Source organism: Trematomus bernacchii, unplaced genomic scaffold, assembly GCF_902827165.1.
Source record: "Trematomus bernacchii unplaced genomic scaffold, fTreBer1.1, whole genome shotgun sequence".
Lineage (NCBI taxonomy): Eukaryota > Metazoa > Chordata > Actinopteri > Perciformes > Nototheniidae > Trematomus > Trematomus bernacchii.
This window is the reverse complement of record NW_022987589.1, coordinates 117501-131174: the sequence shown is the minus strand read 5'-3', so window position 1 is coordinate 131174 and position 13674 is coordinate 117501. Positions and strand designations below refer to the sequence as shown.

The 13674-nt window shown below is 44.1% G+C and overlaps 1 protein-coding gene across 2 annotated transcripts in view; it reads right to left on the bottom strand.

Moving 5' to 3' along the window:
* Positions 1–5779: 5779 nt before the first annotated feature.
* The window catches only part of rcor1 (REST corepressor 1), a 12349-nt gene continuing 4454 nt past the window's right edge, over positions 5780–13674 (bottom strand). Inside the window, exons 11-13 of one of the 2 annotated variants that reach the window (XM_034129084.1) lie at positions 6568–6625; positions 6201–6484; positions 5780–6122 (exon numbers count right to left, since the gene is read on the bottom strand). In XM_034129084.1, coding sequence (XP_033984975.1) covers positions 6090–6122; positions 6201–6484; positions 6568–6625 — 375 coding nt within the window. In that variant the 3' untranslated portion in view covers positions 5780–6089. Of the gene's footprint in view, positions 6485–6567; positions 6626–13674 lie in introns of both variants that reach the window. The other variant, XM_034129083.1, reaches the window with a different exon arrangement.

Here is a 13674-nt window from a genome sequence, read left to right as displayed (position 1 = left end):
TTAACGTATCTTTGCCTTGAAAAATATTCGATGCACACACACACAAGACTGAATATCATGTTCTATTTGCAATTAAAGATTGATAATTGTGCGTATTGGGTTATTGAGAAGAGACTAGAGAGTGCTGGAATTTTGTTTGGGCGGAGAGGGCCTTTTATCAGTTAATAAAGTATTAAAGTTGAAAAGGAATGATTAAAAGTTCATCTGTTCCGGGCTTTGAACCAGCTGCGCGGAGGTCATCGTCGCTTCGGGCCGCCGGCTCTATCCACTGGGCTATCTATACCTTAAGTTAGTAACATGGTTTTCATATTAGTGTTAATTGTCTTTTTGTTCACAACTTCTCCACATTTCGAAGTGTTCCCGAGCCAGAACGACCTATCTTTCTTCCTGGCTTGCAATACCAACAACAACTCAACAGCAACAACGCAAACTACGACAACAACCCACACATTGCGCATTGTTTAGAGCGGTTATAAGTGTTGAAGCGCTCAAATTCGAAACTGTTTCAACCTGTCACCTGTCAGAATAGAGACGAGGCAGTGCATTGAATCGCGTGATTGGACCGCGAACCAGTCAAGTGATTCATTCAGGAAATGAAGCAGTTGGTGCTTCGGACGTCATATGTCACGTGATTTGAAGCAGTTGCTGGTTCGGACGTCATATGTCACGTGATTTGAAGCAAGCTTCGAATCACTGCTTCTATGGAATAGGAAGTCCAAGGTTGAAGCTCCGTTCGAAGCTTCAGTGTCAAACTGCCATCACTACGAATTACACATATGATGTTTGTCAATTTAAAAGATAATTTTGCAAGTCAAAAATAAAAAAATGTGTCGTAAAACTGTGAAGTAACACATTTGTTTGTGTGAAACGCTCAATGAACTACATCTCTGGTCAACAACACACGTCACCAAGATGGCCGTCACTACTGTCTTGTCAACAAAACGATTGACTACCCTCACTATCACCACAATGAAACACGTCCTGAAGAATGTCATGCAAAGCTGCCTGCCTGCCTTCCTTTGATTCTCTCTGAACTGCCTGGTCGTTTTAATGTTTAATGCAGGGTTGCCAACTTTGGGTACCTGGCTGGAGTGAGATTTTGATATCATGGGTTTAATTCGGTTTAATTACACATATGCGCACGAAATGACTTATCGTGTCAGCAGCGGGACCTTAGCATATATATAGGATATATATACAATATATACAAATACACAATAATGGACACAGACTATAAAGGGCACACAGTTTCATTCACTAATGAAAGTCAAACATGTTTGTTTCCACTGTTTTATTGTGTGCCTGTCGCGATAAGCAATTAATTGACTTATCGTACGATAAATAAAAATGAACTCGATAACTTTTCTGACCTCGATAAATTGCCATTTACATGAGGATGTGACTAGCAGTTTGAAAGGATGTACTTGAATTATTATTATATATTATCATTATGTCAGTGGTCTAAAATGGTCATACAACGGTGCCGACAATATTATCGTTTATCGCAATAATTTCCGGGAAAATGTATCCAACAAAATTAATTATCGTGAGAGGCCTATACATGAAACACAGACACACAAACAAATCTATAGACTTACTCCAAACTGCCAAATATATTAATTAACACACTCTCACTCTCATATACTCTTTGACTCTATTTTGGCCTAGTAGAACAATAACCAGCAGACTTTTACTTTTTTATCATTTCTACTGGATCTTAGATCTGCGCATGCGCAATACGGGTCGGCAGTTGCGGCTCCAGAGTATTTTTGTTGCGTAATCTATGGTAGGGCTAACCCATACAGTGGTGGGGCTCAAATCAGTATTTGCAATGTAATTGCATACACGCTCCCCCCGACAGTGAAACGCCACGCGTGAGGTTTAGATTATTTCCCTGTCTCAATCCAAATTGAACTGTATGAAATAAAAAGGCACATTTGTCTTGTAGTAAATAAAAAGGGCGACCTGGAGCCAATCCTGCAATTTCCCCACAAGTGAAAGAGTTGACATGCTGAAAACTCAACCCCTGCAGGGGGGTCTGGGGGGAGTCTCCCCCAGGAGATTTTTTGAAACATAAAATACACATTCTTGTACTCTCTTGAGAAGAAAAATAAATAAATCTATTACTACACGACATATTTAAAAAAATGAATGCCATTTTAGTTTTTTGTTACTTTGTTCTGAAAGCTGAACCTGCTGCTCCTCACAGAGAGAAGAGGGAAGAGGCTGTGTGAATTACTTTACATTGTGGATAAGGGTGGATAGCCCCCATTGTTCTGTGTGTCAAAATGAAAGACAGCCCACACACCTATCAATCATCAAACCGTGGGGTCTTATTTCATTACGTGTTGATTTCTATCAACACGTAATGTTGTATCGATGTATATAGAGATGTACTACCGCAAAAGTATTCTCCGTCGGGACTTCCTGCAACAACACCACGCCGTTATCGTGATTCTGATTGGCCAGAAGACATTATCAAAGATGTTCTATTGAGAAGACGATCACTCCGTGACAAAAGTTTTCAAAACCGTTTCCAGTCTTCGGTATTCTTGTTTTTGGCGTGAGAATAGTTTGAGCAGCGTGAGAGCGTGAGATTGAGAGTGAAAGCGTGTGTCACACGCCAGATGCGTGAGAGTTGGCAACCCTGGTTTAATGTCAACCATTTGTGCAGATAGCATGAAGTAGAGAAGATCGCTAGCGTTAGCATTTCTCCCCCGGGCTTAAATTGTGTATTATAGAATGATCACACCGGTGACAGTACTCTTCAAAGGGTTCACGAAATATGACTACTACTCTTACTGTTTAACATTTTGGGTTACTTAATGTTACTTCATGTTAAGGCTAATAAAAATGACAAGGCTGTAATGCTAACTAACGTGCTAGCTACTAGCTAGGTAGCTAACTTGATCAAGCCACTCCTGGTCCTTTCATCAGACGGGAAGCAAAAGAACGAGCAAGACCCATTGCTGGTATGATAACAACCTGGTACTAAGCACACAGGCATCTTGTTAAAGTTATCTTATCTTAGCCAGCGCCATATAGATAGATTATATCTATATGGCGATGATCTTAGAGTGGAGGAAAACAATTGTGACATCACCTACGCGACTCTGGGATTTGTAGTCTTTCTAGTTACGTATTTTTCAGTCTTATATTTCAACAGTTTTACGACAAACTGTGACTTTTTTGACATGGAAATTATTTTTTAAGATTGACAAACATCTATGTGTAATTCATGGCACAATTCAAACGGGATCGAAAGATAAGTTTTCTCTCTCCATTGACTTCAATACATTATTTTTCCGAAATAAGGTCCCATGGGGCGGAAGTAGATGGGCGTGACTTCGCCACTCTATATATAAAAATATTTAAATATAAGTATAAATTTAAATAAATGTTTATATAAACCTTTTCCACTCTTAATGTTTATTAAGTATTATTACAAAAATATCTCTCTCTCTCTCTCTCTCTCTCTCTCTCTCTCTCTCTCTCTCTCTCGCTCTCTCTCTCTCTCTCTCTCTCTCTCTCTCTCTCTCTCTCTCCTCTCTCTCTCTCTCTCTCTCTCTCTCTCTCTCTCTCTCTCTCTCTCTCTCTCTCTCTCTCTCTCTCTCTCTCTCTCTCTCACACACCTACAGCTCCTAAAGCATAATCAGGCTACAGCCGTTGTGTATTTTATTTTGTGAAGCACTAAATGGTCTTAGAAAAAGATGGACTCTTTGTTTGTAGATATACTAAACTAAAGCAAATAAATCCAGAGAGTAATGTAGGCCTGTTATACTGAGTGATATATATTATACACACTGCTCTGCTTTCTGCACGGACCTCACAGCAGAGGCCTGTACTACGAAGCCGGATTTTCTCTTAGCCGGCTGACTTCAGGGAAAACTCGGGCTTTCCGGTCCTACGACGCTGGTTCTCTTTTTAGCGGGCTAGATCTCCATGGTAACTTATGCTGAGCGGCTAACCTCCTCGGGAGCAGGTTAGGTTGCAGGCTAAGAGATCAACTCAGTGAAAGCTATCAAGTCATATTACAGGATAGAGGAAATACAGAAAAACTGCCGTTGCAGGAAAGACGGCCGGCAAAAATCAACTGACTGTGAACGTGAAAATTAATAGAATATCCCCTCCCATCTTCAGAGCAATCTGACTATTATAACATTAGCGTTAAGAAAGCTTACTTAAAGTGGACCTATCATGCTATATTTGAATAATATAGTGTAGGACCATACCTATATAAGGCATATTTATACTTTTTTTTTTTCAAAATACCAAACAGATCATGCATTTTAGCCATGCCTCATTTCGCTCAATTTGACAATTTCTAGCTCTGGGCAGATTCAGTGAGAACAGCACCATCTACTGGCCTGGCATATGTACTACAGCGTCTCCAGCGCTTTCGAACGGCAATGGCCGTGGCTGTCTCCTCCTGATTGGTGGAGTTGGCCCAATAGCCGTAGCGCCACTGTACTGACGTCAGGACAGTGTTCAAATCTGGATCAGTTTTTATCAGATCCGTTGCAGCCCCTTTTTTAGAGATTTGGGTATGGAGGAAAATAGAGAGGGTTGTGTTTTCTGACACTTGGTGAGTTCCCTGGAACACCGGAGACACATATTCATGTATAAAAGACGTACAAAAGTGCATTTTGCATGATAGGTCCCCTTTAAATATCTGCCACAACATAAGTAACCGGATCAGAGTAACATTAAGTACAGTCCGCGGCACTGTGAGTGCAGACGTCGATGTGTCCCATTATCATTCATATCATATCACATCATAATGTATCATATATCTCCTTATCTGAGTCAGCTGAGCCGTATCTGGCCATGCAACACTCACAGTGTCACATACTGTATGCAGAAGTATTATTTTAAGCAACACATTAAGTTGACGAAACACTCGAGTCAAATGTAATTAAAGTCAGATCGTGTCTTGGACGGGGCAGTGATATCATAAACCTGTTAATGTACGCATTCAAACGCTTTTTCTTTTACCAGCTGTATTCACCTTGCAGGTGCAGCTATGTGGCTTTTATCCTGGATAAAGTGTTTAAGTCATGGATGTTTAAAGTTTAACTTCTTCATATTTGTCTAATATTAAAGTTCACTTTTCATTCAGGAAGTATGACGCTGCGCTGTCAGTACGCTTGTCCATGTTTGTGATTGGTCGAATGCTCCAAATACCACCCCTTTCATGTGAACGCGCACCTAACTAGATAGGACACGGCTGGCTTGAGCGATCCACTTGATAACCAGCGTCGTAGTACAGTTTAGCGAGAGCGCGTATGTTTTGGATTGGGCCAACCGGCTAACTCCAACATATCCAGGTTAGGAAAATCCGGCTTCGTAGTACAGGCCTCTGTTCTCTCTGGAAACATCGCGTCGCGATGAAAGCAGTTACTAAAATAATATCCAGGGGATGCATGCAGAGCTGTGATTGGCTGAGATCAGTCCGGCCGTGCGTCACGCCTCCACCGTTCCCGGAAATGCATCCGCGGAGGACCCATCAGTGTCTCCTCGGTTATAGCTCCTCCAGAGAGCCTCAATTAGAGTATTGAGAAACCTCTTCTCTCTCTCTCTCTACCCAGCAGGAGGTCAGTCTCTCCTTCTGTCTCTCTCTACCCAGCAGGAGGTCAGTCTCTCCTTCTCTCTCTCTCTACCCAGCAGGAGGTCAGTCTCTCCTTCTGTCATTGGTGGAGAAATCAGCTTAAAGACAACATATTGATGTTTATGTATTGATGTTTATTTATTGACGTTTGAAGGAAGAGCAGAAACTGTGGAAGAAGAAGGAAATTCTTTTATTGAACTTTGGTTTTATTTTCCTGCCCTGAGTGACCAACCCCCCCCCCCCCCCCACACACAAACACACACACACACACAGATTCAAATCAGGCCACGCCCACAAGTGATAGGTCCGGTTTCTGATTGGTCCACAGAGAGACGACAGGTAACCTCCCACCTGACCAATAACAGTCCCACTGAAATAACTGCAGCATCAAGTATAAAATAAAACTAATTAAATACAGGAGACGAAATGTATATAAAATAAAATGAATCATAATAAAGATAAAAGAGGGGCGGAGTCAGAGTCACGAGGCCAGGGACTTCTGGGAGTCGGAGTCCTGAGGAGAGGAGACGCATTAGGAACCAGCAGAGTATATGTCTTTAGACTCTGAGGATTCTGGGATATGTAGTCTCACCTCCTTTGTGTCAGCGACCTCCTCTTCCTCAGCAGGACTCTCCTCCATCTTGTCCTCCATCTTGTCCTCCTCCTCGGCCCCGCCCCCCTCGGCCCCGCCCCCCTCGGCCACGCCCCCCTCGGCCACGCCCCCTTCCAGCCCATGCTCCGCCTCCCACTCCTGCAGAACCTCGTCCAGGTTGAACCTCCGTCTGTAGTTCACCAGGAAGTTCTTCACCTGCACCACCGACTTGTTTCCAATCACATCGGAGATGGCCTGGAAGTCCCGCCCATACTTCCTGATGGCTGTGTGTGATTGGACAAGAAAGAGGGTCACTGACCAATCACTGAGGGAGAGGGTTAATCAGTACAGGTGTTCCAGGTGTTACCTTGTACAGCAAGCAGCTGCTCCTCCGTCGTCCAGCGGGTGTTAAACTTCTGATTCACCTGAAACAACAACAACATGAACAGCTGTTTTTACTCTACAGAAACCTGGTCTGGGTCTGATCAGCTGACCTCTGAACAGCTGACCTCTGAACAGCTGGGTTGCAGTCGAATAGTCCAAAAATCAGCTCCTATCGTCTATCCCTGTCGTCTATCCATATCGTTTATCCCCTATCGTCTATCCCTATCCCTAACGTCTATCCCTATCCTTATTGTCTATCCCTATCGTCTATCCCTATCGTTTATCCCCTATCGTCTATCCCTATCGTCTATCCCTGTCGTTTATCCCCTATCGTCTATCCCTGTCGTCTATCCCTGTCGTCTATCCCTATCATCTATCCCTGTCGTTTATCCCCTATCGTCTATCCCTGTCGTCTATCCCTGTCGTCTATCCCTATCGTCTATCGTCTATCCCCAACGTCTATCCCTATCGTCTATCCCCAACGTCTATCCCTAACGTCTATCCCTAACGTCTATCCCTAACGTCTATCCCTATCGTCTATTCCTAACGTCTATCCCTATCGTCTATCCCTATCGTCTATCCCTAACGTCTATCCCTATCGTCTATCCCTAACGTCTATCCCTATCGTCTATCCCTAACGTCTATCCCTATCGTCTATCCCTATCCCTAACGTCTATCCCTATCGTCTATCGTCTATCCCTATCGTCTATTCCTAACGTCTATCCCTATCGTCTATCCCTATCGTCTATCGTCTATCCCTATCGTCTATCCCTAACGTCTATCCCTATCGTCTATCGTCTATCCCTAACGTCTATCCCTATCGTCTATCCCTATCGTCTATCCCTAACGTCTATCCCTATCGTCTATCCCTAACGTCTATCCCTATCGTCTATCGTCTATCCCTATCGTCTATCGTCTATCCCTATCGTCAATCCCTAACGTCTATCCCTAACGTCTATCCCTGACGTCTATCCCTATCGTCTATCCCTAACGTCTATCCCTATCGTCTATCCCTATCGTCTATCGTCTATCCCTATCGTCTATCCCTAACGTCTATCCCTATCGTCTATCGTCTATCCCTATCGTCTATCGTCTATCGTCAATCCCTAACGTCTATCCCTAACGTCTATCCCTGTCGTCTATCCCTAACGTCTATCCCTATCGTCTATCCCTATCGTCTATCGTCTATCCCTAACGTCTATCCCTATCGTCTATCCCTAACGTCTATCCCTATTGTCTATCCCTATCGTCTATCCCTATCGTCTATCCCTATCGTCTATCCCTATCGTCTATCCCTATCCCTAACGTCTATCCCTATTGTCTATCGTCTATCCCTATCGTCTATCCCTAACGTCTATCCCTATCGTCTATCCCTATCGTCTATCGTCTATCCCTAACGTCTATCCCTATCGTCTATCCCTAACGTCTATCCCTATCGTCTATCCCTAACATCTATCCCTATCGTCTATCCCTAACGTCTATCCCTAACGTCTATCCCTATCGTCTATCCCCTATCGTCTATCCCTATCGTCTATCCCTATCCCCTATCCCTAATCGTCTATCCCTGTCGTCTATCCCTATCGTCTATCGTCTATCCCTATCGTCTATCCCTATCGTCTATCCCTATCGTCTATCCCTATCGTCTATCGTCTATCCCTATCCCTAACGTCTATCCCTATCGTCTATCCCCATCGTCTATCTCTAACGTCTATCCCTATCGTCTATCCCTAACGTCTATCCCTATCGTCTATCCCTATCGTCTATCGTCTATCCCTAACGTCTATCCCTATCGTCTATCCCTAACGTCTATCCCTATCGTCTATCCCTAACGTCTATCCCTATCGTCTATCCCTATCGTCTATCCCTATCCCTAACGTCTATCCCTATTGTCTATCGTCTATCCCTATCGTCTATCCCTAACGTCTATCCCTATCGTCTATCCCTATCGTCTATCGTCTATCCCTAACGTCTATCCCTATCGTCTATCGTCTATCCCTATTGTCTATCGTCTATCCCTAACGTCTATCCCTATCGTCTATCCCTATCGTCTATCCCTAACGTCTATCCCTATCGTCTATCCCTAACGTCTATCCCTATCGTCTATCCCTATCGTCTATCCCCTATCGTCTATCCCTATCGTCTATCCCCTATCCCTAATCGTCTATCCCTATCGTCTATCCCTGTCGTCTATCCCTGTCGTCTATCCCTGTCGTCTATCCCTATCGTCTATCGTCTATCCCTATCGTCTATCCCTATCGTCTATCCCTATCGTCTATCGTCTATCCCTATCGTCTATCCCTATCGTTTATCCCCTATCGTCTATCCCTATCGTCTATCGTCTATCCCTAACGTCTATCCCTAACGTCTATCCCTATCGTCTATCCCCTATCCCCATCGTCTATCCCCAACGTCTATCCCTATCGTCTATCCCTAACGTCTATCCCTATCGTCTATCCCTATCCCTATCGTCTATCGTCTATCCCTATCGTCAATCCCTAACGTCTATCCCTAACGTCTATCCCTAACGTCTATCCCTAACGTCTATCCCTATCGTCTATCCCTAACGTCTATCTCTATCGTCTATCCCTAACGTCTATCCCTATCGTCTATCCCTAACGTCTATCCCTATCGTCTATCCCTAACGTCTATCCCTATCGTCTATCCCTAACGTCTATCCCTATCGTCTATCCCTATCGTCTATCGTCTATCCCTATCGTCTATCCCTAACGTCTATCCCTATCGTCTATCGTCTATCCCTATCGTCTATCCCTAACGTCTATCCCTATCGTCTATCCCTATCGTCTATCCCTAACGTCTATCCCTATCGTCTATCCCTAACGTCTATCCCTATCGTCTATCCCTATCGTCTATCCCTAACGTCTATCCCTAACGTCTATCCCTAACGTCTATCCCTATCGTCTATCCCTATCGTCTATCCCCTATCGTCTATCCCTATCGTCTATCCCCTATCCCTAATCGTCTATCCCTATCGTCTATCCCTGTCGTCTATCCCTGTCGTCTATCCCTGTCGTCTATCCCTATCGTCTATCGTCTATCCCTATCGTCTATCCCTATCGTCTATCCCTATCGTCTATCGTCTATCCCTATCGTCTATCCCCATCGTTTATCCCCTATCGTCTATCCCTATCGTCTATCGTCTATCCCTAACGTCTATCCCTAACGTCTATCCCTATCGTCTATCCCCTATCCCCATCGTCTATCCCCAACGTCTATCCCTATCGTCTATCCCTAACGTCTATCCCTAACGTCTATCCCTATCGTCTATCCCTATCCCTATCGTCTATCGTCTATCCCTATCGTCAATCCCTAACGTCTATCCCTAACGTCTATCCCTAACGTCTATCCCTAACGTCTATCCCTATCGTCTATCCCTAACGTCTATCCCTATTGTCTATCCCTAACGTCTATCCCTATCGTCTATCCCTAACGTCTATCCCTATCGTCTATCCCTAACGTCTATCCCTATCGTCTATCCCTAACGTCTATCCCTATCGTCTATCCCTAACGTCTATCCCTATCGTCTATCCCTATCGTCTATCGTCTATCCCTATCGTCTATCCCTAACGTCTATCCCTATCGTCTATCGTCTATCCCTATCCCTAACGTCTATCCCTATCGTCTATCCCTATCGTCTATCCCTAACGTCTATCCCTATCGTCTATCCCTAACGTCTATCCCTATCGTCTATCCCTAACGTCTATCCCTAACGTCTATCCCTATCGTCTATCCCCTATCGTCTATCCCTATCGTCTATCCCTATCCCCTATCCCTAATCGTCTATCCCTATCGTCTATCCCTAACGTCTATCCCTAACGTCTATCCCTATCGTCTATCCCTATCGTCTATCCCTAATCGTCTATCCCTAATCGTCTATCCCTAATCGTCTATCCCTAACGTCTATCCCTATCGTCTATCCCTATCGTCTATCCCTAACGTCTATCCCTATCGTCTATCCCTAACGTCTATCCCTATCGTCTATCCCTAACGTCTATCCCTATCGTCTATCCCTAACGTCTATCCCTATCGTCTATCCCTAACGTCTATCCCTATCGTCTATCCCTAACGTCTATCCCTAACGTCTATCCCTATCGTCTATCCCCTATCGTCTATCCCTATCGTCTATCCCTATCCCCTATCGTCTATCCCTAACGTCTATCCCTATCCCTATCGTCTATCCCTATCGTCTATCCCTATCGTCTATCCCCATCGTCTATCCCTATCGTCTATCCCTAACGTCTATCCCTATCGTCTATCCCTATCCCTATCCCCTATCGTCTATCCCTATCGTCTATCCCTAACGTCTATCCCTATCGTCTATCGTCTATCCCTATCGTCTATCCCTAACGTCTATCCCTATCGTCTATCCCTAACGTCTATCCCTATCCCCTATCGTCTATCCCTATCGTCTATCCCTATCGTCTATCCCTATCGTCTATCCCTATCCCCTATCATCTATCCCCTATCGTCTATCCCTATCCCTAACGTCTATCCCTATCCTTATTGTCTATCCCTATCGTCTATCCCTATCGTTTATCCCCTATCGTCTATCCCTATCGTCTATCCCTGTCGTTTATCCCCTATCGTCTATCCCTGTCGTCTATCCCTATCGTCTATCCCTATCGTCTATCGTCTATCCCTATCGTCTATCCCTAACGTCTATCCCTATCGTCTATCGTCTATCGTCAATCCCTAACGTCTATCCCTATCGTCTATCCCTATCGTCTATCGTCTATCCCTATCGTCTATCCCTAACGTCTATCCCTATCGTCTATCGTCTATCGTCAATCCCTAACGTCTATCCCTAACGTCTATCCCTGTCGTCTATCCCTAACGTCTATCCCTATCGTCTATCCCTATCGTCTATCGTCTATCCCTAACGTCTATCCCTATCGTCTATCCCTAATGTCTATCCCTATTGTCTATCCCTATCGTCTATCCCTATCGTCTATCCCTATCCCTAACGTCTATCCCTATTGTCTATCGTCTATCCCTATCGTCTATCCCTAACGTCTATCCCTATCGTCTATCCCTATCGTCTATCGTCTATCCCTAACGTCTATCCCTATCGTCTATCCCTATCGTCTATCCCTAACGTCTATCCCTATCGTCTATCCCTAACGTCTATCCCTATCGTCTATCCCTAACGTCTATCCCTAACGTCTATCCCTATCGTCTATCCCCTATCGTCTATCCCTATCGTCTATCCCTATCCCCTATCCCTAATCGTCTATCCCTGTCGTCTATCCCTATCGTCTATCGTCTATCCCTATCGTCTATCCCTATCGTCTATCCCTATCGTCTATCCCTATCGTCTATCGTCTATCCCTATCCCTAACGTCTATCCCTATCGTCTATCCCCATCGTCTATCTCTAACGTCTATCCCTATCGTCTATCCCTAACGTCTATCCCTATCGTCTATCCCTATCGTCTATCGTCTATCCCTAACGTCTATCCCTATCGTCTATCCCTAACGTCTATCCCTATCGTCTATCCCTAACGTCTATCCCTATCGTCTATCCCTATCGTCTATCCCTATCCCTAACGTCTATCCCTATTGTCTATCGTCTATCCCTATCGTCTATCCCTAACGTCTATCCCTATCGTCTATCCCTATCGTCTATCGTCTATCCCTATCGTCTATCCCTAACGTCTATCCCTATCGTCTATCCCTAACGTCTATCCCTATCGTCTATCCCTAACGTCTATCCCTATCGTCTATCCCTATCGTCTATCCCTAACGTCTATCCCTATCGTCTATCCCTAACGTCTATCCCTATCGTCTATCCCTATCGTCTATCCCCTATCGTCTATCCCTATCGTCTATCCCTAACGTCTATCCCTATCCCCTATCGTCTATCCCTATCGTCTATCCCTATCGTCTATCCCTATCGTCTATCCCTATCCCCTATCATCTATCCCTAACGTCTATCCCTAACGTCTATCCCTAACGTCTATCCCTATCGTCTATCCCTATCGTCTATCCCTATCGTCTATCCCTATCGTCTATCCCCATTGTCTACCCCTTGACCTCTGAGTGAAACGTCACGGGGTTAAGGGATAGTGGATAGGAGAATTCAAAAGGACTTAGGAGAAGAGACTGCGGTACTTTAGAGAATCGACTGCACTTCCACTATCCGACGTGTTTATGACGCGCCAGCGGACGTCATAAATGTGCGTCTGCTGCTGTGGGGAAACTATGGAAACTACAGTTTTCTATACAGCGGACTACAACATGGATGTTTAATAAGAACGAGGGACTACTGTAAACTCATCTAGAGACTCTGCACCGTGCTCTGATGCTGTTGCTTTATGCTTTATGAACGGGGACAACAGAGAAACATATTCTTCATGACCAAAGTTGGAATTGAAATAAAAAAGGAAAGTGAAACTTATGCTCGTCACCCTCTCCCTCCGGTCCACATTAATACAAATGATCCCAATACGTATGATTGTATGAAAAGATCTTAAAATCAATACAAATGTATTTATTATAAACGTTAGTCCTTAACATCTATCACTGTGTATATCACCATTCAAACATCTTTTAAAAGTTGAACAATTAATTTGAATTAATTTAAGTTTTCTGCACTCTCGCGGGAATATCTCCGCAATGGAGCGAGCTTAAGTTTCACTTTAGATTGCATGATATAGCCCAGCGCAACACCTTCGTCAGACATGTTGCCACTTGTTTGTACCATTTTCAGGCGATTTGTAATCTGTTCTAGAAAAACGATGTGTTTTTTTGGATTTCAAGAAGCAAATAGAACAAACAATGGATGTATTTTATGAACATTTATCCATGCTGGAAGTAGATTTAGATGTTAGGAGTGAGATAGAGATTATTATCTATATATATATGCATTTATTTTGTAATCATCTCGCGACCCCCACTCGGGGTCTCGCGACCCCCCTGATCTAGAGAATTGGAACGGCACTTATCATGGCTGCCACTGAGGGACTTCCGGGTCATTTCACTCCGTTAGGAAGGTTCCTAAGCTAAATGGACTATTCGACTGCAACCCTGATCTTTGAACAGCTGACCTCTGAACAGCTGACCTCTGAACAGCT